At 49.5% G+C, this 25380-nt stretch overlaps 2 protein-coding genes across 9 annotated transcripts in view; one reads left to right on the forward strand and one right to left on the reverse strand.

Moving 5' to 3' along the window:
• HABP2 (hyaluronan binding protein 2) overlaps positions 1-10942 on the forward strand; it is a 32668-nt gene extending 21726 nt beyond the window's left edge. Inside the window, exons 6-13 of the mRNA XM_027592172.2 lie at positions 843-962; positions 1524-1695; positions 2914-3011; positions 3903-4158; positions 5423-5565; positions 6334-6468; positions 7821-7966; positions 10347-10942. Coding sequence (XP_027447973.1) covers positions 843-962; positions 1524-1695; positions 2914-3011; positions 3903-4158; positions 5423-5565; positions 6334-6468; positions 7821-7966; positions 10347-10511 — 1235 coding nt within the window. The 3' untranslated portion in view covers positions 10512-10942. The remainder of the gene's footprint in view (positions 1-842; positions 963-1523; positions 1696-2913; positions 3012-3902; positions 4159-5422; positions 5566-6333; positions 6469-7820; positions 7967-10346) is intronic.
• LOC113921442 (nebulin related anchoring protein) overlaps positions 10834-25380 on the reverse strand; it is a 70323-nt gene continuing 55776 nt past the window's right edge. For 7 of the 8 annotated variants that reach the window (XM_027592116.2, XM_027592151.2, XM_027592133.2 and 4 more), the window contains 7 exons: positions 19884-19988; positions 19001-19099; positions 17609-17713; positions 14202-14309; positions 12683-12994; positions 11775-11906; positions 10834-11193 (listed from right to left, as the gene is read on the reverse strand). In XM_027592116.2, the coding sequence (XP_027447917.2) occupies positions 11089-11193; positions 11775-11906; positions 12683-12994; positions 14202-14309; positions 17609-17713; positions 19001-19099; positions 19884-19988 (966 nt within the window). In that variant the 3' untranslated portion in view covers positions 10834-11088. The remainder of the gene's footprint in view (positions 11194-11774; positions 11907-12682; positions 12995-14201; positions 14310-17608; positions 17714-19000; positions 19100-19883; positions 19989-25380) is intronic. The other variant, XM_027592143.2, reaches the window with a different exon arrangement.

Below are 25380 nucleotides of genomic sequence, written 5' to 3' on the forward strand. Positions count from 1 at the left end.
GGGATGTCTGCAACCTATTGTGTGGAAGTCCAGATGCCTCTGGTGTTTTAGTGGCATCCAAGATGGCCCTTTTAACTATGACTCTAAAATGCATCATCCCAGGATGCCTGGCTGGCTCGGTCAGTAGAGCATGTGACTCTTGATTTCGGAGTTGTGAGTTTGAGCCTCACGTTGGGCATAGAGATTACTTAAAAATAAAATCTTGAAAAAAAGAAAATGCATCACCCCTAGAGAGTCTAGGGGGAATTGACTAACCTGTGTCCCTTCTCATCCAAAAAGAATAATCTTGAAACTCATTTCCTCCAGGAAGTAAGCCTGGGTCTATTCTTGGAATGGGCCATATAGGGGATTAAATCTCTACTTAGTCACTGCAATAAGTCAGGCATTGTCCCAAGAGATTTACATTTTTTCTTACATTCTTCCAAAAATACCACAAGGAAGAACTTTACGGATGAAGGAACTAAAGTTCAGAGAAGTTAACTGACTCGCTTACAGTCACACAGCTATCGAGGAGCAGAGCCAGGTTTCATTCAGCCTAGCTCAGACTGGCCCCTAGGTTCCTGCTCAGTCTATACCTCTTATTCCTCACTGAGTGACCCATCTACTTAGATGTTCTTCTTTGCATGGCCTCCATCACATTCCCTCACCCATGTTTGTTTATGTTCTTAAGGTTCATGTGTCCATTTACTAGAGTGTCAGTGGGTCTGTCTTTCCCCTTTGGTAACCCAAATTTTGTGAAAGGATGGGCACCAGAAGAGTGCCACCAATATCTCCTCATCATCTCCGATGTAGCTACAACTCCTTCTGAAGAACCTTCCTGGCCCTACTTCCTGTGTTCACAGTGGTTCCTGTGTGCAGGCCAAATCCCTGCCAAAACGGCGGCACCTGCTCCCGGCATAGGCGGAGAACCAAGTTCACCTGTACCTGCCCTGACCAGTTCAAAGGGAGATTCTGTGAAATAGGTATGGATCTCTACCACCGCCACTTCCAACAGAAACTCGGGGCCACAGTGAGGCCTCTGGAATCCTTTTACATTTGGCTTTTGTTCCCAGAATGGGGTTAACGTCAAGATTCCCAAACTCTATTGCCTCTGCCTTCCAACCAAAGGGCATAGGGTGCACCTGGCTCCGTGTAAATAGTCATAAACTGGGATGTAATGCAGGCAAATCAAGTACACCTGAGCCTCCCTGGCCCTCAACCCACAGGCCATCAGGCTTTGTGTGAGCCAAAATTAAAGAACTAATTGTGTTCTTTAACACAATTGTGTTAAATTGTGTTAAATTGTGGTTGTGATGGAACTAAAGTTCCATCTAAGTTCCATCACAACCATCATGTTTCATGTTTTTAAGCTGGGCTGAACATGGAATATACAAGCCACTTTCTTTCTGGAATTCATGGTGGAAGCTCAGGGTGATCAGTATTCAGGCCCGATCCTCTCCCCACTTGATACACCTGCCAGGTCATTTTCAGGAGCAGCATGCCAGTCCCTCTCAGTTCCCGTGTCCCTGCCTGCTCTCTCCAAGGTCCTGATGACTGCTACGTTGGTGATGGCTACTCCTACCGAGGGAAAGTGAGTAAGACAGTCAACCAACACACATGCCTTTACTGGAACTCCCACCTCCTCTTGCAGGAGAATTACAACATGTTTATGGAAGATGCTGAGACTCACGGGATCGGGGAGCACAACTTCTGCAGGTAAAACTTATCTTCTTCCGCATGAGCAGTCTTGGGTGCTTGTCAGTATAAGGGTTTGTCTGTCCCTTTCTCCTGCTCCTAGTGTTCCTGGGCCAGCTTAGAAATTGCGGGGGGGGGGGGGGGTTGCAGAACACTGAAACTCATCAGCTTTCTTTCTAGGAAGGTTTTCCTATACAGGATAGGCTTGGTTGTGCTGCTGTAACAAACAACCCCCAAATCCCAGTGGCTTGAGTACCTCAGGGTTTAATTTTCACTGTAGCTACATGGGTCCTGTGGGTTGGGGAGTGGGATGCAAGGGAGAGTCTTAGCTCCACAGAGTTACTCAAATACCCAGGAAAGGCAAGGAGAGACTCAAAAATAGAGCATGAGTTTTTTTTTTTTTTTTTTTACTACCTGAACCTAGAAAGGACACATCATCTCTGCACACATATTTCATTGGCCAGAAATAGTCACGCCATCCTGCACAACTTCAAGGGAGAAACGTAGAAGATAAAATGGAATGTCTGGTGAACATTGCAGTCTCTGCCACAGGATGTTCAGGTTTTCCCACATCAGGATAATGTCATTTCTATCCCTGGTGATGACTAGTTACCTTTTTCTCCTTCTGCTGCCTTCAGACTACTCTCTTGGCTTCTTCCACTGCTCTAACCACATAGAATCTGCACATAAGTGGCAGGAATTTTTTTGTATGGCTTTTTGTATGGACCGGTTCCATTAAGCCAGAGGATTTCCCTTGCAGAAAATGCAAGTTACCTCCCACCTTCACCCAGTTTGAGCTGTTCCCTTCATGGAGGGCTCTCCAGGGCGATGCTCATGGCAGCCTTCTGCAGAGAATTACCACGCATGGAATTTGGGGGTCTTGGCAGAGGCTCTCCTCTCACCATGCATCTGTAGCTATTTCACTTTCCTGACAAAGGAGAATCTTCAACAGGGACCTCATTTCTTTTCCTACAAACACTTTGATATGTCCCATGGATCTGGCACACATCTTGTTAACTGTTTTCTGGTCATTGGGATTCTCCCCTGCAAGTTAAAGTTTTGCCAAAAACACTTATGTGCCAGGGTTTGTTGACCTGTTGGAGAAATGGAAGGGAACATGGTCACTGAGCAGCAGGGGTGGACACAGGAACTTGGTACTCTTTTATCCAAGGGTCCTTTAATGAGGTTCAGGGGGTTCACCAAGCCTTGACTGTGGGTTATTTTGTGTTTTCATTTTAGAAACCCAGATGGAGACAAACAGCCCTGGTGTTTCATTAAAGCCAACAACGCAAAGGTGAAATGGGAGTACTGCGAGATCCCAGCTTGCTCAGCCCTAGGTAAGAACATGGCTGTCCTGAAGCCCCAGCAATGGTGAGGTTGCAGGCTCCTGCACCCCATCTCTTCATCCTGTTCACCCACCACACCTGTTTTACCAATTGCCATCCCAGTGGAAACCCAAATGCCCAATCCTCTGCTCCCCTTTCAGGATGCCTAGCAAGCCTGGATACCTTTGTTAACTGAGGCCAGTGATCCAACTATAAACTCATGTTTCCTGATTCCCAGACATGTACTCAGCAAATACTTATGGATTGTTCACTGTGTGCCTGGCGCTATGCCAGGTCTTCAGTATACAGTGGTGATCAAACATTGGCTGAGACTCCATAGCCTCTCAGAATGCAACATGGACAGAATTCCAGCCTCACAATCTTCCTGGCAGGCTTCTCTGGCCCACCTCTCTACCCATGTCCGGAAAGTTGCACCTTCCCGCCTTGTCCTGATCGATGGGATTACCTCCCTGGATAGTTTCAATTCTGTCCCTTTGCTTTCATGGTCATCTCTGTCTAGAATACTCCATCCTATATCTGATTTTGTCCATAACCAACCATTCTTTAAAAATCAACTGAAGTAACCCTTCCTCCAGTGATGGATTTACATATTTACACACACATTTTTGTATACATGTCAAAATAAGAAGTAAAAAGCAACATCTTCAGAAAAAAAAAAGCAACATCTTCATCATTAATTCTATAGACTTGCTTCATAGGAATCCATGTATTAACACATATTAACTGTGTACTTACTACATGCCCACCTTGTACGCATCAGTGCAGTCTCTTAACTCTGAAACTTGCTAAGCTGCTGGACTCGGAGTCATACCTCTGACAGGTCACTTCTGAGGCCCTGGAAGGAAAATGAGTAGTGTGATCTGTCTTTCTTGTGTCCCACAGACATTGCTGACCCAGAGGAAAGCCCCACTGAGCCTCTGACTAAGCTTCCAGGGTTTGACTCATGTGGGAGGACTGAGATGATGAAGAGGAAGTTCAAGAGGATCTATGGAGGCTTTAAGAGCACAGCGGGCAAGCACCCGTGGCAGGCATCCCTGCAGACCTCATTGCCACTGACTGTCTCCATGCCCCAGGGCCACTTCTGCGGGGGAGCACTGATCCACCCCTGCTGGGTGCTTACTGCTGCCCACTGCACCAAGTAGGTGCCTACTGAAAGCAGAGGCCAGGGAAACGCAAGTCTTTGGGGCGTGTTCTCCCCTTCCAATCTGAGCAGCATTTTGGTGACTTTGGCAGGATCAGAGGGCTGATCTAGCTCTAAGAGCAAGAGTGGCTCCTTAAAACCAGATGGAAAAGAGCTACCATGTCTAGAAGGCTTACCATGGTCATTACATGTATTATGACAATTAATCCTGAACACTATCTACTGGAAGACAAGCTGAGGAAGGACAGAGATTTTTACTTTTATTAATTGTAATATACCCAATGCCTAGTGCAAGTCTTCATACAGAACAAGTGCTTTGTAAATATTTGTGCAGTGAAAAAGTTGATTGTTTTTTTTTAAAGATTTTATTTATTTGAGAGAGAGAGAGAATGAGAGATAGAGAGCATGAGAGGAAAGAGGGTCAGAGGGAGAAGCAGACTCCCTGCTGAGCAGGGAGCCCGATGTGGGACTCGATCCCGGGACTCCAGGATCATGACCTGAGCCGAAGGCAGTCGCTTAACCAACTGAGCCACCCAGGCACCCGAAAAACTTGATTGTTATTCTCATTTCATAAACAAGGACCCTGGGTCTTGGGAAGGTTTAGCACCTTGAGTAAAGTCATGTGGAAAGTCAGTAGGTAAATGGGATATGAACCCAGACTGACCTGTTTCCTTAACCTCTCCGGTCTTGCCCTGAACAGAGAAAAATAGCATGCTCCCTATCTGATGCCATTACTATGAACCTCCTGGTGTTGTGTGTCTTCAGCCATGACTCCTATTTGGCCTAGAGAAGCCAGCACCTACTGAGCAGCTGAATTACCACCACTCCCCTGAGTTCCCCAAATTCATGGTCAGAGCTGGTCCCATGTAGCCCAGGTTTTGGTGGCAGCCTTGAAGGTCTTCCTATCCAGCATCATTAAACAATTTCTTCTGGGATTCTTCAAACATGCAAACATTAGCCTCCACAAAGAATAGTTGTTCAAGAAGTTAATTGGCTGCTCTTTAGCAAATCCCAGGGGGAATGGGAGGTCTCTCAGGAAATGTGGGATATATGTTACAGCTTGCATTTGGAGACCATGTTTCCTCACGTTTTCTTACTTGGACCACACAGCAGAGTTCTGTGAGCAAGATGACAGTTATAGATGAGGATGCCAAGGTTGCAGAAGGTCGGGTCATTTGTCCAAGGTCATAGCTCACTGGGAGCAGAGCCAGGGCTTAACTTCAGTCTCTCAAATACCAGACCATTTTACCTTCCCTTGCAGCATAAAAACTAAACATCTGAAAGTGGTGTTAGGGGACCAGGACCTGAAGAAGACAGAATTCCATGAGCAGAGATTCGGGGTGGAGAAGATTTTCAAGTACAGCCACTATAATGAAAGAGAAGAGATTCCCCACAATGATATTGGCAAGTCTCCTCTATGGTGGATCTCCCATGGGTCTTGTCCTGGGTAGATTTCATTACTGATGGAAAGCTGAGGTTTGGTTCTAGAAGGTGCTTTTATCTTTTTGGTCCCTCATAGACTCTATAAGATAGAGAATTTATTCCAGAGCCCTTTAGTTTTAAAGGTCTGTGTTGATGTTATCGATAAATGAGGGGAAGAGGTGCTAGCAAGGTAGTATTGTGGAAGGAACTCAGCCTTGAATCCCAGCACCCACCCTTACTAGCTGGCTTCACTTCTCCAAGCCTCAGCTCCTCTTTTATAAAATGGATATGCTGGTGTACAGCACTCAACTTCCTGTGTGTTAAGTGACTTGATGTGCATGTGTCCCCATGTACATCTGGCATCTGGTAGGTGCTCGGATGTAGACGCAATGATGTTAAGCTGCCGGCTGCTCAGTGTGTACTCCAGCTCTCCATTCCTGGGATCTGTATCTTCCTCTCATGTGGGAGCACTCCTTCCTCAGTATCTTTTTTTTTTTCTTCTTGAAGACTGTTCTTTAAAAAAATGGATTATAAATGATTTCAAACTCCACTATTATTTTTCGGTATTACACTCAGCCTGAAGTGTGACTCCTTCCCAGTTGGAAGTTAAAAGAATGCAGTAGCCGAGGAGCAAGGCATTCGTTTTTTAGGCACTAGGAGTGGGGCTTTGCAATGTCTACCTCCTGATCAAGTTGAAGCTAATGACAGAGAGGATATCATCATTCATTTCCTCTTTCTCTCCTTACCTAGCTTTGCTCAAGCTAAAGCCAGTGGATGGTCACTGTGCTTTGGAATCCAAATATGTGAAGACTGTATGTTTGCCTCATAGCATTTTCCCATCTGGGACTGAGTGCCACATCTCTGGCTGGGGTGTGACAGAAACAGGTGAGTCTGGCCATGCATTCTCCTGAGACCCAGGTGAGTTGCATTAACTAGAGAAGAAAGGGATCAAACTCGATATCCCCTCTGAACTTAGAATCAGTGTTCCATTGAAGGTGTATTACAAAAAGGAAGAGATTGCCTTACGGCTAAATCTCTAGATAAATCTCATCACTTCCAAGGAGCCTTCCCTGATCTTTCTATCTGTCCCTGTCCCCTACCTTGACTTCCATCAAGCATTGATCCTGTATCCACAGAGATCTCTCTCCTTCCCTTGGTAGACTGGAAAGAGGATAGATTATAAAGAAGATGGGTTTGGCATCAGACTGGCATTGGGTTCTTGGCTTTGTCACTTGGACAGCTGAGTTTTAGTTCCTCCATAACCACACTTATCTCCTAGGTTTGGAATCATGATAATAGGAGCTGACAGAATTCCATGGAGATATTCACTTAGTCAGCCCCTGGAGGGCAGGGTCCACGTTCGTTCATCTGTTTCCTCTGGAGTGCTTTGCTCAGGGGTCTCCACATTGTAGGCATTCTATAAATTTTCTTAAACCAAGCTATTGATTTGTCTCTAGGATGCATTCTTATCTAAAAAAGTAACCACAGGATCAATTTCCTCATGTGCTGACAAGATTATATTCTCTAACATACGAAATCCAGAGGTGTATTTCAAGTCTTTCTCAAATACTCAAAATAGATCTCTCTTTCCCCCAAATCTTGCCCTTAATAATGGAAAGCAAGAAACACTTTAAATAGACCTGTATTCGTGAAGAAAATGAAATGTAATACACAAATTTGTCAGAAGGCTTTTGGGAAAGATTTCGGGTTAATCAGATGTAAAGTTAGCCAGAGGCCAGTCTTCATAGGGATCTTCATTGTCGTGCACCTAAACCTTTCAATATCACCGTGCTGACCAGAGCACATTGAGCAGAACAGAGGATCCTCAGGGGAAGAAATCTCTGCTCTGGGAAGTAGGTAATCTAGAGGAGCAACGCATCCATCATTAGGAATCTACCGTGTGCCAGCCCTCTGCTAGGAAATTTAAAAAATGGTTTAAGACACTATCCCTACCCTTCTGACCTGATGGTCTAGCTGGGGAGACAGAAGAGGGAATAAATGATTCTTATCTCCACTGAGATAAGCACAAAACAGAAGGTCTATAAAACCATGGGGAAGACTGGAGGCTAAGAGCCTCCATCCTTGAAAGATGAGGCTCCTCTGCCCATCTCCTGGAAAAACCTTCCTTTCTGAGTTCAGACCTGTGGCCATATTCTTATCAATGCCCCCACCATCTTCTGGTGGGGCAGGTGTCTTCTGGGTCCCCACAGTGGTGACTTCTTTTCTCTACCCCACAGGGGAAGGATCCCGCCAGCTCCTGGATGCCAAGGTCAAGCTGATTGCCAACACTTTGTGCAACTCCCACCAACTCTATGACCACATGATCGATGACAGCATGATTTGTGCAGGAAACCTTCAGAAGCCTGGGAAAGACTCATGCCAGGTCAGAGATTCCAAATGGCACTTGGAGAAGGAGACATAGGTGGGAGCTTACATTGGGCAGAGGCCAGACTGAGAGCCCCTGGCTGGGAGGGCCAGTTTGGAGGCCCACCTGCCATAAAGCTAAGGCACAGGCAGGCATACCTGTCCTCTGGCAAACTGGCATCCACATCCATCCGGGAAGATCCAGCATTGTAACTGTAGTGGCCGCTTTGCCTGCTTTGTCTAAGTTAATTCTCATGACACTGGTGAAGGGGATGTCATCATCACAAGTCATAGATGCTTGGAGAAATGATCTTGGCCCACAGCACTTGGCTGGTTGAGTGGCAGAGCGGGGGTTTACTTCACTGTGTTTAAACATGAAGATGTTGCTTCTGGCCTTAGTACTGGGCAGCGTGGCTGAAAATCCCAACAAGGAGCTATCCAAAGGACCAGTGGCTAGAAGGAGAAAGATGGCAGGCCCAGAGAATTCGTAATAATAGTAACTAAACATCAGGATCTGTATGTTTGTGCCTGTGTACATGAGAGAGAGAGAGAGAGAGACAGAGATGGGGGTGGGGATTCAGCCCTAACACACTAAGTGGCTGAGTGGTTCCTCAGCCTACCTGACATCCCCCCCAACCCAGTCTAGGACTTTTGGGGACCCCAAGCCACAGAGGCCTGTGGTGACTCAGAGGCTGCAGGACAGGGAGATGGGGGAGGCTCCATCTACTGGTGCTGAAGTGACCTCAAGCCTTTACCCCAGGTCAGAGACCAGGCCCCATGGTCTCTCTCTCTCTGTAGGGGTCACATCTCACAGAGACATCCTTCCTAGACTCCCAAGAACACCTAAGTTTAGAATTTTCTGCCTAACGTCCTCATAAATCACCCAACTGTCTTGGAAACCCCAGCGTGGACACACTCAAACCTCAGCTCCCCCCTCACAAAGGGGCCCAACAGTGACCTGCCAGCCTCGAGCTGGGGTGGGAAATCACCGTCACTCTCTCTAAGGTTTGTGGCTCTGCTGGGACCCTCTGTCCCTGCCCAAGGGGCTGCAGAAATCCACCTCCTCAAAGGAGGGTCGGGCTGATGGGTGTGATTTGTCTGAAGCCCCTGGAAGATGAGTAAGAAAACAGATCATTCTGTCCTCTAGGTATTTTGAAGGCTTCGCTTGCAGGCTTTGGCAACAGTCATGGGTTTGAATCCTGGTTCTTCCACTTCGTGACTTTTGTCAATCACTGAATTGTTTCGTCAGCTCGGGCTGCTCTAACAAATCCTCATAGACCGGCTTAAACAGCACAGATGTCTTTCTCCCAGTTCTGGAGGCTGGCTGTCCAGATCAGGGTGTCAGTGTGGTCCAGCTCCAGGGGGCGCCCTCTCCCGGTCACAGACAGCTGATTCCTCCTTGTGACCTCACAAGGGGGAAAGAGTCGGCTACCTCTGTGGGGTCCCTTTCAGCAGGGCACTAATCCCATGCATGAGGGCTCCACCTCATCTCCTCTCAAACGCCCCACCCGCTGATACTGTCACATTGGGGAATTAGGCTACAACATCAGTATTTGGGGGGAACACATTCAATTCATTATACTGAAATAATTCTCCAATCTCGGGTGCCTCATCTGTAAAAACGAAATAACGTATGCATAAAATCCTAAGGTGTGGCTAAGATTCAAAGAGACAATTCGCTGTAAATCCTCTCAGCTGCCGGTGTGAGCAGTGGGGCGTGGTGAGAGCTGCCCCTTCCCACTACCCTCCTCCTGCCACTTTAGCTGCAGCTCAATATGAACCAGGCACTGCTCTATGTACTTTACAAACATTAATCTGCACAGGAGCCGGGGCAGGGTTGGGGGAGGTCTGTTGCTCTCCACAGTTCACCACGTGAGAAACTGAGGCCCACTTGGCGAGCATCCGCCGACCTGATTTGGAACCAAGAAGACCTAACCCCATAGGACCATGTTGAACATTTAGGCTGTGCTGTCTCTGAGCCCTGTCCTCCCCACCCTGTGTGTGCCCTGCGGGTCCTGGGAGGGCTCTATCCAAACAGGGTACCACCCCCCCGACCCTGCAGGAATGGGAAGTTGGGGGCCCCTGAGAACTCGCTGTGTGACTACGAGTCATGACTAAGAGTGTGGAAGTAGGGGTGTGACCACAGCACTGGGGTCTAGTCCTGTGGCTTCTCTGCCAAGCCCTCATGGACTCAGGGGCCTACGGTGGTATTCACTTCTCTCCCTTCAGAGCTCTGTGTCTGAGAAAGCTTCAGAAGAGCCCTGCCTCCACTTCCCAGAGAAATCCACTGGGGCAATGTCACCCCATCACCCCCTGGCATCTCCTCATGGAAGGTGGAGGGTGTCTCTGAATGTATTCTGATTCACAAAGCTGAACTCATGTGTCTTTTTTCCCCCTAGGGTGACTCTGGAGGCCCTCTGACCTGTGAGAAGAATGGTACCTACTATATCTATGGGATAGTGAGCTGGGGCCTGGAATGTGGGAAGAAGCCAGGAGTCTACACCCAAGTTACCAAATTTCTGAATTGGATCAAAGCCACCATCCAAAAGGAGGGTAGCTTCTAAGGTGTCTTCTGAACCTGAGAGCCCGTTGTCCCGAACACCCAGACAAGGCCAGGCCTCATGGGCAGCCCTGGACACCCTGGGAGCCCCCAGGAGGCCATATAGCCAAGTGTCCATGCTCTGAGCAGAGGCAACGGCCACCCAGCCTGGGGCGCCCTGAACCAGCATGTCCACAGCTTTATCAGGCTGCCTTGTGGGTAACCCAAGACATGCCAGAATCAACTCAATAGATACTTTGTTGGCTTCCCTTCAAGAAAATCACAGACCACCTTCACCTCAGACATTTGCAAACGTGGGATTTCAGAACAACCAGAGCCAGTGGGAGTCACCTTTACATCTTTATTCCTCATCCCAGACACCCAAGGAACGCAACAGAACTGGCCACCCACGTCCAGGATCAGACGGGGGACCAAAAATACAATATTCTCCGTGGCTTTCTGAGAGTCGTTGTTTTAGTAAAGGCGGCTCGGGGACGGGCTGGTGCATGGCTTTTTCAGCTCGCTGGAAGGGAAGCATGTCTCCGGTGGGCACATTTCCTCCTGAGCCTCTTTCCCAAGAGTCCTGGGTGGATGCTGCTTACTCACAACAGCAGAGCCTTCCTCCTGTTGACGTGCAGAATCTCAGTGGCATCTGGGTTCACGTCCCCCCTCTGATTATCTGTGGGCTCCACAGCTTCTGGCCCCCCCTGCAGAAATCAAACATACCTCCGAGTCAGAATGAAACTTCCGCCCAGCTCCCACAGGATGAACTGCCTCAGATGCCCCCGGAGCATTTCAAATGCTCCCCCTCCCCTGCCCTTCTCTTCCTCCATCCTCCCCAAGAGAAAGGATCCTCGAGGCAAGAAGGAGAAAGAAGCAAAGCCAATCTCTCATTTAGACGTGGCGTCTTTCTTCTGAACAAAGTAGGGTTCAAAACCCAGACTGTTGCAGCCAGCGAGTCCCTGACCCTTTCTGTGGATGTAATGAGCTAGCGGTGAGCACAGCCTGGGCGGCCGTGGCCCGCGACTGAAGGGGCCCCGGTAGGCTTGTCTCCACACAGCTAATGGCTGAGACTTCAGAGAAAACCCTGCAGGAAGTTTAACCCTGGTGTCATCCGCCTGGTCATCTCAGACCCATGAAATTAGGTGCCTTGCTCCAGCTAGCTGCATTTCACACTTCTTTAGAGCCGGCTGACCTTCGGCCAAAAATAAAGTTTGAAAAGAAACAATGAGTTTGCCTTTCCCCCACGGCCTTGCCAGCTGGGGTGGGTTTGCGACGGGCTACTCACAGAAGCCCCCCGGAGACCCAGGCCCCTCGCCTTGGCCAGTTCTGCCGCCCGCCGAGCCATTTCCACTTTGTAGGAGCCGGGAGGTGTCCAGCCGATACCTCTGGTCAGGTTCAAGTCTGATTTGTACTTGACCTTAGGGGACAGAGGGAAGCAAGAACAGGAGGTCAGTGGGGCCTGGGGTGGTTTGGCCACAGTGTGGCTCTGTGGGATGGAGCATATGTCCCTGTCAGTAAAGCCAGGACAAGGGGGGCAAACTCCGCCCAAACAGAGGCTCCCTGGCACGGAGGGCCCGATGTGCTGTGAGCTGGGCCGGCATGTCGCTGGGCTTTGCATCTTCCCACTCAAGTAACAGGAGCCATACTGGGGGTGGAGGGTGGGGAGGATCCATTCAAGTCTCAGCTTCCACCTCAACTCACTCTGTGGCCTCAGGAAAGCCATTTCCCTTCTCTGGGCTTCAGCTGCCTCCCAGGGAAAGTGCAAGGACTGAGTCAGGTAACTGCTAAGACCTCTCAGAAACAGTATGGCAGAACCATCGAGAGCTTGAGCTCTCACATCAAGCCAAATGGGGTTCGTATCCCAGGCCTGCCACCTATTTGCCGGATGATCTTGAGTCGGTTCCCTAAGCTCTCCAGGCCTCTGGTTCCTCATCTATAAAATGGGGCAGGGATGGGCTGCTGTGGGAGCATGTCCATGGCATGGTGCTTGGGAAAGTATTTGGCACCGAGCCTGGCCCACGGTAAAGACTCCATAAACTGCAATTATTATTCCTTCTGGCACTGCGGTGTTAGGTCTCCCGGATTCTGTCTCAGCCCAGATCCCCCCACCCCCCACTGAAGGTCATGTGGGTCATGTGGGATGCGCCGTGATGGCTGAGGCAGCGGAGGAAGGGTCTCAGCCAGGTGGCTCACATCACTCTGCAGCTGGTGGGCCTTCTGCGCGTGCTTCAGGCCCAGCTGCTCGGGGTCGCAGGTGGGCTGGGCTGGGGGCTGCCTGTAGCGCAGGTTGCTGGCCAGCTGCTGGCTCCTCCTGGCCTGGAGGAAGCTGGGCTGGTCCGGGCGGCTGTGGAACTGGGCCCGAGTCCTGGCAAAGTTCTTCTTGTACTCGTTGTCACTCTGCAGTTTGCTGACGCTGAGGAAATGCCTCATCCTTGGGTCGTCGCTGACGCTGCGGTAACCAACGTGCAGGCCCCGGTCCCGCAGGAAGGCCTCTTTATACAGGAACTGCAGGTCAGAGAAGCAGAGATGGGGCGCGGGGGCCTGCCTCCCCTCCGGGGCCAGCCCACAGGATTCTCAGCAGGAAGTTCAATGGCGGGGTAAGAACACATCTTTGGATTCAGGTAGACCTCGGATCTAGATCTCCCTCTGCTACCTTCTAGCTGTGTGGCCTGGGGCCAGTTACGGAGTCTCTCTGAGCCTCAGTTTCCCTTCCTGATAAAATGGGAGAACGAGCCTCCAACCCATGGGACACAGAGAGGATTCAACGAGATGGGGGCTGAGCTTCAGGTTCGTGCCCACCGAGTGGCGGCTATGGGTGTTAAGGCTGCTGTAATGAATAATCCAACAGGAAGAGAAATGTGCCCACTCTCTCAGCAGCCACTCTTCCTTTGATTCTTCCCGGCTTACAGGGGCCCCGTCCAGGGTTCCTCAAACCATCTCTAGGGAAGAATCAGATTCATTTTGTTTTGCTTTTTAAATTTCCAATCCATCAAAGTCCCATAGGTGGTTCTACTGCATCTGATTAGTATGTAGTGGTAACACCCAAACCAGCCCTGCTCCAGAGGAGTCCACCGGGCACAGGCTTGGTTGTCACAACGGCTAGTTGCTAAAAATGTTTCCAAATGCTTGTTCTTGATTTCTGGACTGACTGTGGGCAGATACAAGCTATTCATGAGTGATCCATGATCTACCTTCTTCTTCCATAAAAATGGCTGCCATGCTTTGAACACCTGTTATTTGCCTGACACTGTGAACCATTTTGTTTTCAGACCTCCATTGATCCTAGGAGATGAAAATTATATCCCTATTTCACAGATGTAGAAATCTGCGTTCAGAGGATGTAAGCAACTTGCCCAACACCACACGGCCGAGTCCTAAGTGACTGAGCCAGGATTTGGACTCAAAATCAATCTAAGGGAAAAGTTCAATCTCTTTCTACCCTGTCACGCTGCACGTCAGCTAGAAGTCCCTTTATTGTGGATCGACACATCAGTCAAATGTTAGTTCACTTCTAGGTACACATATGTCAACTTTTAAGAGTGTCCTCCCCAATCTGAAATTTCTGGCTAAGGTTCTAGAAAATAAGGCCTACTTTTAATTTCATTTGAAATACTTGTTCAGTTTTGGGTTCCTGGTGGTTTGCTTTTCAACAGAACTGGGAAAAGCAGTCAAACCCACAAGTGACAGAGGGAGAGAGAGCCTGAGGTCTTACATCACTGGCGATCTCCCTGGACGCCCGGGCCGTCTGGAATGGGATGGCGTCGAGCCTGAAGTCATAGCCGCCAGCCCGGGTCTGTTCCCAAGAATTTCTATAGGCTTTCTAGATGGGGAAAACAGAGAAATGAGTGAGCAGGGAGTGAGAACTCCACACCTGGCATGTTGTTAGTTCTGAGCAGGAACGAGCGCATACCCTCCGCCCTGCAGGTGTCCAAGGACAGAGCCATGGTCCCACATCTGTCCCGAGGACCTCCCCAAGCTCTGGGACCGGTGGGACTGGCCAGCTCTACGCTCTACGCTCCTGGCCTGAGCATCAGGCCCTGCTCGGATGGGTCTGTGGTCTGTGAATCTGGCTCCTTTGCTATATCCTGTTGGTACCAGAGGCCACCCGCCCCCACTCCTTCCTGTCTTTGCATTCACTTCCAGTGCCTCGGGTTTGCAGCTTCTAGGTGCCAGAACTCGAAGTTCAAGAACGCTGCTTCTTCCCTCATGCTGAAAGCACTATTCCTTGAGTCCTGGCACCCATGAGTTTGTTAGCTCCAACGACTTCCCAGGGGCCCCTCGGCTACTTTTGAAGCTGTGTCACACCATCGTAATGAAGCGTGCCGCCTCCCATAGGCACGCCCCTGGTGCCCACACAGAGGGAAGAGCCTTCACCTGAATTAAATTGATTGCCAAGAACCTGACTGAGTTCCTGACCCGTGTATTTCACATCTTCCTCTTTCATTTTTTCCCTTTTGAAGGCGTTCTCGCACACCCTCCGGGAGTCTGTAATCACATCCTCTTGGTTCTCAGGTAGACCCACGTACCCGAGAGAGCATCAAAATCTCCCATGCCTTCATGTAGCTAATATTTTTTTTTTCAGCATAAGGGAATGGCTCCATGAAAGGAGCCATCTGGAAATCCCAGTGGAGGGCTGTCCTTTATCCAGCCACAGAGAAGGGACACAGCAGGTGAGGCACATTCAGCAGCAGACGACAAAGTGACAGCCCCAGACCGTGTCGGTGGCTCACTCATTCCAAGAGCCACAGCAGGTCAGGAGGCCCCTGAAGAACCTTACTTTTGTCACTTGGAAACAGAGGTCATGGCCGAGGCTCTGTTCTACAGGGCATTGAGGGGACTAAGCAAAGGAAGGATGGCAGATAAAAAAGCAAAGTGCCTCAAACCACCGCACAACTGGGCCTGGAACCAGAGGGGCCCACAGAGAAGGAGCCAGGCGCGGTAGAGCCCCACATTGTTATGTACTGCCATCCATCACCTTCACCTTCATCATCACCTCCAACTCCGACATCCAATGCCATCAACCACGAGCCAAATACCTGCTGTGTTCAGGGGCCTAGAGATAGTTGGAGTAATCGCCTCATTGATGGGTCACAAACGGCCCCAAGGATTCGATTTACTGGGTCACCGCCGAGTGGAACAGGCAGGACGGAGGGATCGGTAGACGGGGAGAAACAGTCAGATAATGACAGAGCGACCATCACCTTCAGCATTACGCTCCCTGATATGGTGACCCCACCAATAGCAGTAGACATAGCAAAGAGAGTCCAAGCCCTTAGCATCCTCTGGGAAGGGGACAGTTGGCCCCTTCCTACAAAGGGCCTCCACACTGGATCTTGGCTAGGTAAGGACACCAAACTTTCCTCAGCACCGAACTCCGACGTCACCCTATTCTGGTGTCCAGTGCACCCCAGCTTCCGAGCCTCTACAACAGAGGGTCACCCAGCGAGCGTGGCTGAAACTGGGGTTCTCCCCGAGGCGCCGGCTCCCCTTTCTCCCGCTCCTTCTCCCCGTATACTATTTGCTTGATTATGATCACTTCCTCCCTGAGTTTTTTTTATTCTGTTGAGGTTTCTGCCTTGCCACTGGGAGCCTTTAGATTCGGTAGGCTCTTTGATTTGGAGCCCGGGGCGTCCCTCTTCTTTGTCACAGTGGGCGCAGTTTTGTCTTCATCCTCACACATTAGAGTCATTTGATTTTCAGTTATTTCGGCTGCCTTACACATGTCAGTGGCTTTCTTTGCCCAGGAAGGTCACTTTCCCTCCACATCTTCCTCACAGAGCACTTGATCCAATTGTGTGCATTCTCCACGCCCCCGAAGAAGTGCTCTTTCAAAAGAGGTCCATGAGTTCTCCATATCCGCGTGCCCCGGCGGCTAATTTCAGCTCCGGGACTCGGCAGACTGGTGTCCCTCGTGAGCCAAAAGATGCTCTGTCACCAGCCCAGGGTGGCCGTCCTCCTTCAGCCGGGGCCCAAATGGACTGGCAGCTTCACCCCAGTTTTCAGGGCTCTGGGCCTCCAATCATGCGGCCCAAGGAGGCCCGGCCTCCCCCCCCATCCTCGGAGCACTAATACGATGGATGTTTTGTCCCAGCTCTGCTGAGGGGGAGGTCCCGCTTCCCCCAGATGGAGGTCAGCCCACCCGAGCTGCTCTTCTAAAATTATCGCCTGCACATCCCTCAAAAGCCTCAAATGGGCATAATAACTCATATTTACAAAGCACCATCGCATTCACTGCGTGGGATCCCACAGGGCTTTACAAACGCAACAAACTAATACACACGCTAACTAGAAGGCGCCTCTCGCCGACCCCTGCAAGGCGGCCACCTCTGGGGTGCGCAGGAGCAGCTGCTGATCTGCACGGAGCCCCAGGATACAATGGCCAGGCCAGGGAGGAAAGAATGGCCGGACTCTGGGAGGCCCCGCGCGGCCCCAGGCCGACACACTCAGCCTGTGTGATTCTGATCTGACAGCGGCTTTTGATTCTGCCGCCTGCCTACCTGTTATCCCCGGATCACAGCTTTGCTGGCCGAGCGGCGGCCTATTCTATTACAACCAGGGGCCTCCAACCCCCGCTAACAACAAGCCCGGGTTTAGGAAACAGCATCTTGGTTATGCACGCAAAGGGCAGACATCTAAGGGAAACAGAAGTGTGGAGGCCACCGCCTCACGCACAAAGGAGCCGCTCGTGTTTGTACCCGATGGACGACAATTGTGCGACGAGAAAGTGCCACCATGCCTCCAAAGTCACCCTGCTCTGGGGACTGAGGAGACGTGTCTAGGAAAGAAACGGAGCAGGTGTCTACACCTGCCAGGGCCAGGGGAGCACCTGACTATGGTCTTGGCCGTCACGTCACGCCCAGAACCAGAATTTTCAAGCTGGAAGGAACCACAGGCATTGGTCTGCCCAGCTCCATCCCGTTTTCCAGTTGGGGAAACTGAGGCCCAGCGAGGCAAGTGGCTCAGAGTCCCATGTGCGGTCTGTCTCACTCTCGGTCCTGTGTTCTTCCTGTCTCAAGTCCTCCTTCCTGGGACTTTTCTCCCCCCCAACAAATACAATCCAGTCTGGGTGTAGATACATTTGCAGGAGGTGCACGCCACACAAAGCATCACTTCACTTACGTCACTCAGATGTAGTGCGTTGAGGCGGGCTCTGGCGAAATCAGGGTGGTCAGGGACCGGGGTGTATCTGTGCAGGGATTCCGCATCCCCCAACCTGTACAGACGCTGTGGGGGAGACAGGCTCACGGTAAATGCAGAACAGGGGCTGGCTGAGATTATGGGTGAGAAGCAGGCTGCCCCTCCCCACCGGGTGCCCACCGTGGGAGCAGAACCCAGCCCTGCACTCGAAGAGCATCCCTCCAGAACCCACATGCCCAGAGTCGGGTAGGGTTGGCTGGTGGTAAGGAGACCCTGTTTAAAATATTTATCAAGATCTGCTCCAAATGGGCCCCAAACCAACATCCCGGATGGCCACACCTGTGTGGTTTTACAAACAGTATAAGGTGTGGGGCTCTTTCAAGAATCTTTGCAAGTGAGCATTGTTCAAGCTTTCTACTAGTACCGAGATGTCTTAATTGCTTATTGCCTGATGTGAATAGTAATAATAAAAAGACACAACCGCTAATGTCTTTTTTTTTTTATCCTAAAAGGCCTTCATATGTTTTCAGAAAATTAAAGTTTTCAGAGTCTACCTGGGTCCCAGGAAGACACAATTTTAAAAACTCAAGCTTTCTCTTAGTTGCTATTTTGAGAGCAGTGATCTAAGAGTTGCAAAGAATTTTAGGAAGGGATGGAGTCTCATCTACTTTTAGAGAGGAAAATATAGTACTGAATATTCTGATCCTTTTCCAAATTCAATTTGGACTTCGCAAACGTGAACCTGTCGGTATATTTGGACTCTGTGTGACCAGGGGTTGGCTTTGTCACTGTGTGTGCAAAATCAAATCCCTTGACAAGGTCAGAGAAAAAATATTTAACTTCCTATACTTCGAAATAAATATAAGGGAGAAGAAATGAGGCTAAATCATACAGAGAGAGTAGAAGCAGAAAAAAGCTTTTAATATAGCTGTTCTTTTTTTTTTCTAACTGGGTTATGTTCAGCTTTTAATTCCATTACCATCTATCAATAATTAAGATGTATCTCATCTAGTGTTTAGTAAAAGATCATCAATAATATGCAGTATTAGTATTGTTATAATTATGAATCAAACCATAATATAATTATGAACCAAACCATAATAACCAACCATAAATTGAGGACTTACTACATTCCCCATACTTGCTAAAAGCTTCACATTCATTTATTTATTTAATTCTCATTTAATTCACCTAATCTTATGAAATGGCACTATCATTGCCCTCCTTTCAAATAAGGGAATGGAGGTTAGGAGACAGCAATTAACTGGCCCTAAATCACCCAGGTAGTAGACATCTATCCCAAGCCCGAGCTCTTAAGCCCTGAGTACTGAGCAGCACTACCCACTCTTGGGTTGGTGATGAAAACATACCCACCTCATTGCAGTGCATGTAGCTGTTCTTGGCATGAACCAAGTCTGGGGAGTCAACCACTGTGGTGAACTTGATACTATCTGGTTTCTTACGGTATTTGGTCTGTAAGAGAAAGACACAGATTCCCACAAAACAGTTGAATACCATGCATTTTTCTGAATGCAGCTTCACCCGACCTACTCAGTACCAGGTGTGCTAATGGCACTACTGGAAAACAAGTCTCTCTTCGTAGTGGGTACCTCACAGGGCTCCAAGCTGCCTCTGTGATAAGGAGCATTTTACAAATATTTACTCTCCTGCACATTTCCAAGTCATATCACAATAAAGGAATTCAGTAGAGGGAAGGACTCAGCATCAATGTCCTTGGATCCTGTCCAAGTAAGTCTGGCTACTAAGAGATGGAAGAAGGCAGCACCACCCTTGAAGAGATTTTTCCCCAGGGCAGAATCTCCAGGCCACCAATATGGTGGGCAGTTCGGTAAAGGTAACCATCCTTCTGCAATGTGTAATGCCATCTGAAATCAGATAACCCCAGACACTGGACACTCTGCATAAACTCTGTAGGTGGATGGCAAAATTCTGCCCCCAAGAAAACAATGGGCCAGCTTAGCTCAAAACTACCTGATGTACCAACTGAGAATCTTCTAGTGCATCATCTGTCTCTCACTGCCCAGTCTGGAATGACTTGAACTCCCCAGCAAGTGAACTCATTTGGAGGGAAATCTTCTTTTGTCTTGTGATTGGGTTGCAAAAGGCCAAGAAAAATGGTGGGGGTCCAGTGGCCATGGGGCCCTCTTGGGGTTTCCACCCCCTAAGCAGGTTCCCTCTTCAGGAGGAAATAAATAGCAGGTTGCACTTATGGCAGAGTTGGGTGAGTGGTAGGTACCTCGCTGATGAGTTCTCCAGCCTTCTTTGCACTCTCCAGCTGCGGGGAGCTCAGTGTCAGCCATCCCGTACCCCTCATGCCCATCGCGTCTGACTTGTAGCGAAACTGCAGACAGAAGATCATCGGTTTTTACCCACAGAGTGCCAATGACTGTCGGGTTATTTAAAGGTGCTTGATTTGTAATAGCATTTGTATGCATCTTCACCGTAACACGTCGTCGTCTTCATTCGGAGAGCATTATGCATATCGTTAAGTCAAACCATGTGAGTTTGTGCACTCCGACAGGAATTAAATAATGGATCATGCAGAAGATCCAAGCAGGCCCCACCTGTGAATGGGCAGGGTTAGAAGCCAAGGTAATGGAGGCACACGATCGCTTAAAGAGTGGAGATCTACACCCGAGCCCAGGCATCAGCCTGGATTATTCTGTTTCCTGCTGGCAGTGAGGCAACTACCTGCCTGCCTGCCTGCCTAAATAGTACAGTTTTACCCACCGTCAGGTGATCAAAGGGCCCAGAGTTCTGGGTCAGACCTGCTGGGGCTCAGAACAAATCGTTTCACCAAAATGTGACTCAGTTTCTCTCTGTGATAGCTGAAGGTCATGACAACCCTTCTGTTCTCATGAGAACACCTGAGAGGCCTTGGGAGCAAAGGTCACTTGATGCGTTGGATCTGGTTTTGTCTGGTGAAGGGGAGGGGGAGCAAGGGGGCAGAGACAGTGCCAGCAGGACTAAACCACACACACTTAGATACAACCGGCCTACAGCATGTGAGCCATTTTAACATTTTCGTGCCTGGATTTACCTCCCCTTCCTGCTGTTGGCTCAGGATTTGCTTATATCACAAAGATGGGCTGGGCCTTATGCATTTTCTTCATTTTAAGGACTCAGAAGATTAGAACTGCAGCAGCATTCCTGGGAGAAAATTCTAAGCGGTGAGTAGGACAATGGGTCTGATTAGGAGTCTCCTAAAACGTTAAATCTTATTACCATTCCACGATCTGCCCACCATTACCTAGGACGAGACAGTCACAGGAATGCTTTTCTTTTCTTTATGGAAATGAGGCATTTTTAAGGGTGGAAAAGGACTCGCTAAGGAAATCTAAAATCTGGATCTAAACGAAGTTGATAGCGTTTCTCTAATTTAGATATAAGCTCTGCTGTAACGCAAAATATCACTCCAGAAACCAGTCTTCTGGCCTTTTTAGTTTCCTTTCATTTCAGGATTCACAGCGTCCCTCACAGCTGGCCTCAAAGAGGGTCCGTTTCTGATCTACTGTCTGCTGGTTAATGCCCCTGTGCAAATTCCACTCTGCCTTCCGACTGGTGAAGGGAGGCATCACTCAGGTTCAGGAGCAGGTTTCAAAACCCCATGTCAGTAAGATTGCTTTGTATGCCACGATCTTTCGGTCTACACCGGCAAAGCTTTTGCCTTCCACTCTGATAAAGAACAGAGAAAATTGGATAAATTTCTAAGTTAGAGAGAATAATCCTACAGGGCCTCTTCACAGCCGGGCCTTGCTCCTTTCATACGCAAGATGAAGTGGGGAGCACTCTTTCAACTTGCCTTTTGTTGAGCTGAACAGTACAATTGCAGGGAAGTCAGAAAGCAAGATGCAGGTTCCCCAAAGATCTGACTGGGCCTCAGACTCTCTTATAAATGGATTGTCTCTTGATATTTCAGCTCCCAGGCCAGGCTTGACTATACACGCAGACCCTAAAAACAACACCCCTGCCCCGGACTTCACGATGAAAGAGGGGGAGAGAGGAGGGGAGCCGAGAAGAATCAGCTACCCAAAGATGGTTTTGAAGAAGGATTCTAAGATAATAAGAGACCTCTCATGCTGCCCAACTGCACCTGGCTTCCCCAGATGGCAGTCTTGCTGCTTTCCCTTGTACGGATTATGACCTGGAGGCCACCTTCAGATTCATACGTGGGGTTTCCCGGCACCCCCGTTTTGGAGCACAGGCTGCAGTTTTGGGTCCCCAATTTCCACCAGTGTCAACAACTGGACCCGGAGGAGACCAGGGGAGGAGGTATATTTGTCATATTAATGAGAATCTTTATAATCGCCCTCTTGCAGAGGGCATGGTTTGCTTTAGACTCATCTCATGCAGGGCTCACAACACCCTGCAAAAGCGGGGTTCCTATACCCGTCTGCAGAACAAGGGCGGTGTTCAAGGGACTGTTCAGATTCTCAGAAGAGCCATGGACGGCTGTCCTCTGGGTGTACCAGACAAACGGTCCTTAAGAGAACCCTTAGGAGTCAGAGCGCCTGGGTTCCTAATCCAGCCACCGGGGGGAGCCAAAGAGCACCAAACCACGAGTCGGGAGACCAGAGTCCTTCGCCTCTGACTTGCGGGGGGCGGGGGGGCGGGGTCTAGAGCAAGTCATTTCCCCGCCAGCCTGTGACCCTGGGCAGGTTACTTAAGATCATAGGTGCTTTAGGGGCGCCTGGGTGGCTCAGTTGGTTAAGCGACTGCCTTCAGCTCAGGTCATGATCCCGGAGTCCCAGGATGGAGTCCCGCATCGGGCTCCCTGATCAGCAGGGAGTCTGCTCCTCCCTCTGACCCTACCCCCTATTGTGCTCTCTCTCTCTCTCTCTCTCTCACTCGCTCAAATAAATAAAATACAATCTTTTTTTTTTTTTTAAAAGATCATAGGTGCTTTAGTCGCCACATCTATAAAACTGGGAGTCATGTCAATATGTAGCTAGATACTAAATGAGATAGTTCATGCGAAATATTGAAGCAAATGCCCGGTCCAGAATAAACATCCCATACATTTTAGCTATTGTTATTGTTCTTGTTTCTGATGGGGAAATGGAGGCTCAGAGAGCTTACAGAGTCTACCCAAGGTCATGCAGCTGTAAAATGTGGGGTCAGGGCTGTCCCCTCGACAGTCCCTGCAGGTGCTTTTCAGGACTCCCCACAGCCCCTGTGCAAGATCATGGCCATTCACGGTAGAGCATCCCCTGGGCAGAGTGTTGTGTCTCAGATATGTTCCAGAGGCAAGCACGACCCATGCATGGCTTGAGCGATCATGGCCCAAGACCTTCAGCCTAGGGGTGAGCACCTCTTGGCTCCCTCCAGCCCAACCCACAGCTTTCTTTCTGGCCTGGGTAGGAGAGGGCAGGAGAAGCAGCTGCGGGCCAAGGGTGCTATTCCTCCCCCAGCCTCTGCTGAATCGAGTGAACACATGTGGAACCTTTGTTCCTTTTTCTACACAACATAACCACATGAAATTAGATTTTCAATAATGACCACAAGAAAACTGAAGCCTCGGAACCAGCCAGACATTATGGGGGTGTCCTCTGTTCATAGCATCTTGGAATCCACACCCCCCAAATTAACAAACTTCAAGTCTATAAAGCAATGCATGAAGCACAATATGGTGATTTAAAAAAATTAAGCAACAGTTTCTCAGCATTCAAAATATTAATACATATCCTATCCCATAAAATGTGGCCATCAGAGTGCCAACCACCATTTCCTGGAAAGTCCTCTTCTTCTTAGATTGTTCTTCCTACTTGTTTTAGTGCTAAAATAGCCTTTCTTTTCAGAAAAAAAAAAAAGCTGTGATATAAATGGTAGCTTGAGGTAGTATTTAGTTTTTACTCCCTTACTTAGTTAAAAAAAAAATCTGATAATATATTGACACCACCATCTTATAAACCATCTATCCACAAATGCTGAAATCTGAGGTCACCAATCAAGTCAACCCTCTTTGCTCTTCTGTTGGATGAATGGAGGCCTAGAAAGTGAAGGGACAGCTCGAGGACACACACCCAGTAAGTGACAAAGTGGGGCTTCCAAAGAATATCTTCGGGCTCCCGGCTCAGCTCCCCCTCGCCTCTCCCAGATGACCTGTGTATCTCCCTCTGGGATCTGCCCCACCCCAGAGGTTTCTCTCCCCCTCCCCCTCCCAGGAACGGTGCCCTGACAAGAGGGTCAGGCCATGAGCTATTCTTGCAGGTGGCAGGCTGGCCATCTAGCAAATGGAAGGCCTTTCCCGTGGAACAAGGGCGGGCACCTTGGTAACTACGTCCTCTGTATGGGGCCCAATGAGTTCCCCCTGCTCCACACTCGACTTGCTCGTGAACCCTGTGATGTTGTTCTCCCAGCAAATTATGATGAATAATTAGGTGATCATTAAACCACAACCGCACTGACTCATAAGGAACCCCCACTTATGTGTTTATAATATTCTGCCTGTGCCATATAACTCAACCTATGAGCAGTCGTAGCCCTCAAGACAACCAGAATCGACAGGCTTGGTGTAGAGAACAATCCAAACAGCCAACATTTACTGGCATGTTTCTATGGACCACACACCACGCTGGGTGCTTCATGTAGACCAGTCCTCAACTGCCAGCTGGGTGCTCCACTGGGTGCAACGCTGTCCCTCAGGTACACGTGGCCACATTTAGAGACATTTTGATGGTCGTCCCAGGGGAGGGTAGCACCATTGGCATCTCCTGGGTAGAGGCCAGGGAGGCTGCAAGGCACAGGGCGGGGCCCACAACAAAGAATTCTCCAGCCCCAGACATCCAGGGCCCTGGAGTTGAGAAGCCCTGATACGGATGGGAAGGGTTAATGTGACAACAGTCTCACAGGCGGTGTTCTAAAGTGAGAGTTCCTTCCTCGTGGGGCTGCTCGGAGGCCTAGAGAGACAACATGTGCAAGACCTCGTGGCACAGCGACGGCGCACAGCACGCGCTTCATACGTGCTGACCACACCCACACTGTGGTAGTTAGCGCGTCCCGGTGGAGGAAGCTGAGGAGTGGAGGGGGATGGGACTGACTCCAGCATGTGTGGAGGGGCTCCCCACCAACTTGCTTGGTGCCCTTGCCTGGGTGAGGACCTCTCCCTTCTGTGTCTGTGTCTACATCAGGGTTGTAGGAAGCATGACTCCACTGCCTTGAGCTCCCTCCCCAAAAGCAAGATGGGTGAGATCGTGGGTTCTGGGGCCAGTGCTGCCTGGGCGTCTCCTGCATGACCTCATCTGTAAAAGAGAGATCACCACTGTCCCCACCTCAGGGCATCATAGCAAGAGGGACAGTGATGACAGTCAGTCAGCGTCAGCCATGATTGGATCTACTGTTTTCTGGTCATGACCTTCACCCTACTGCACAGCATCCAGCAGGCAAGGTCTGTCAGACCCCACTCGGGACCACGTCCTCCTCACTCACCCACTCAAATAAGCTGAGGCTCCTCCAGCTCAGGGACTTGGCCTTTGGATTCGCTATTCTGTTGGTGGGAGTGCTATCCCCTTCCTTCATCAACTTTGGTCTTTGCTCAAATGTTATCTCTTCAGTGGCAACTGGCCGGACCCCACCCCCAATCTAAAATTGCACATGTGCAGGTCTACACACACCTTCACACCTCCCCACTGCCCTACTCTGTCTCCACAACATGTGTCACTACACACCCTACTTCTCACATTCTGTCTCCCTCCCATGTAGTGGAAGCCCCATGAGCATAGCAGTTTTTTGAC

This window comes from Zalophus californianus, chromosome 15 (assembly GCF_009762305.2).
Source record: "Zalophus californianus isolate mZalCal1 chromosome 15, mZalCal1.pri.v2, whole genome shotgun sequence".
NCBI classification, from domain to species: Eukaryota; Metazoa; Chordata; class Mammalia; order Carnivora; family Otariidae; genus Zalophus; species Zalophus californianus.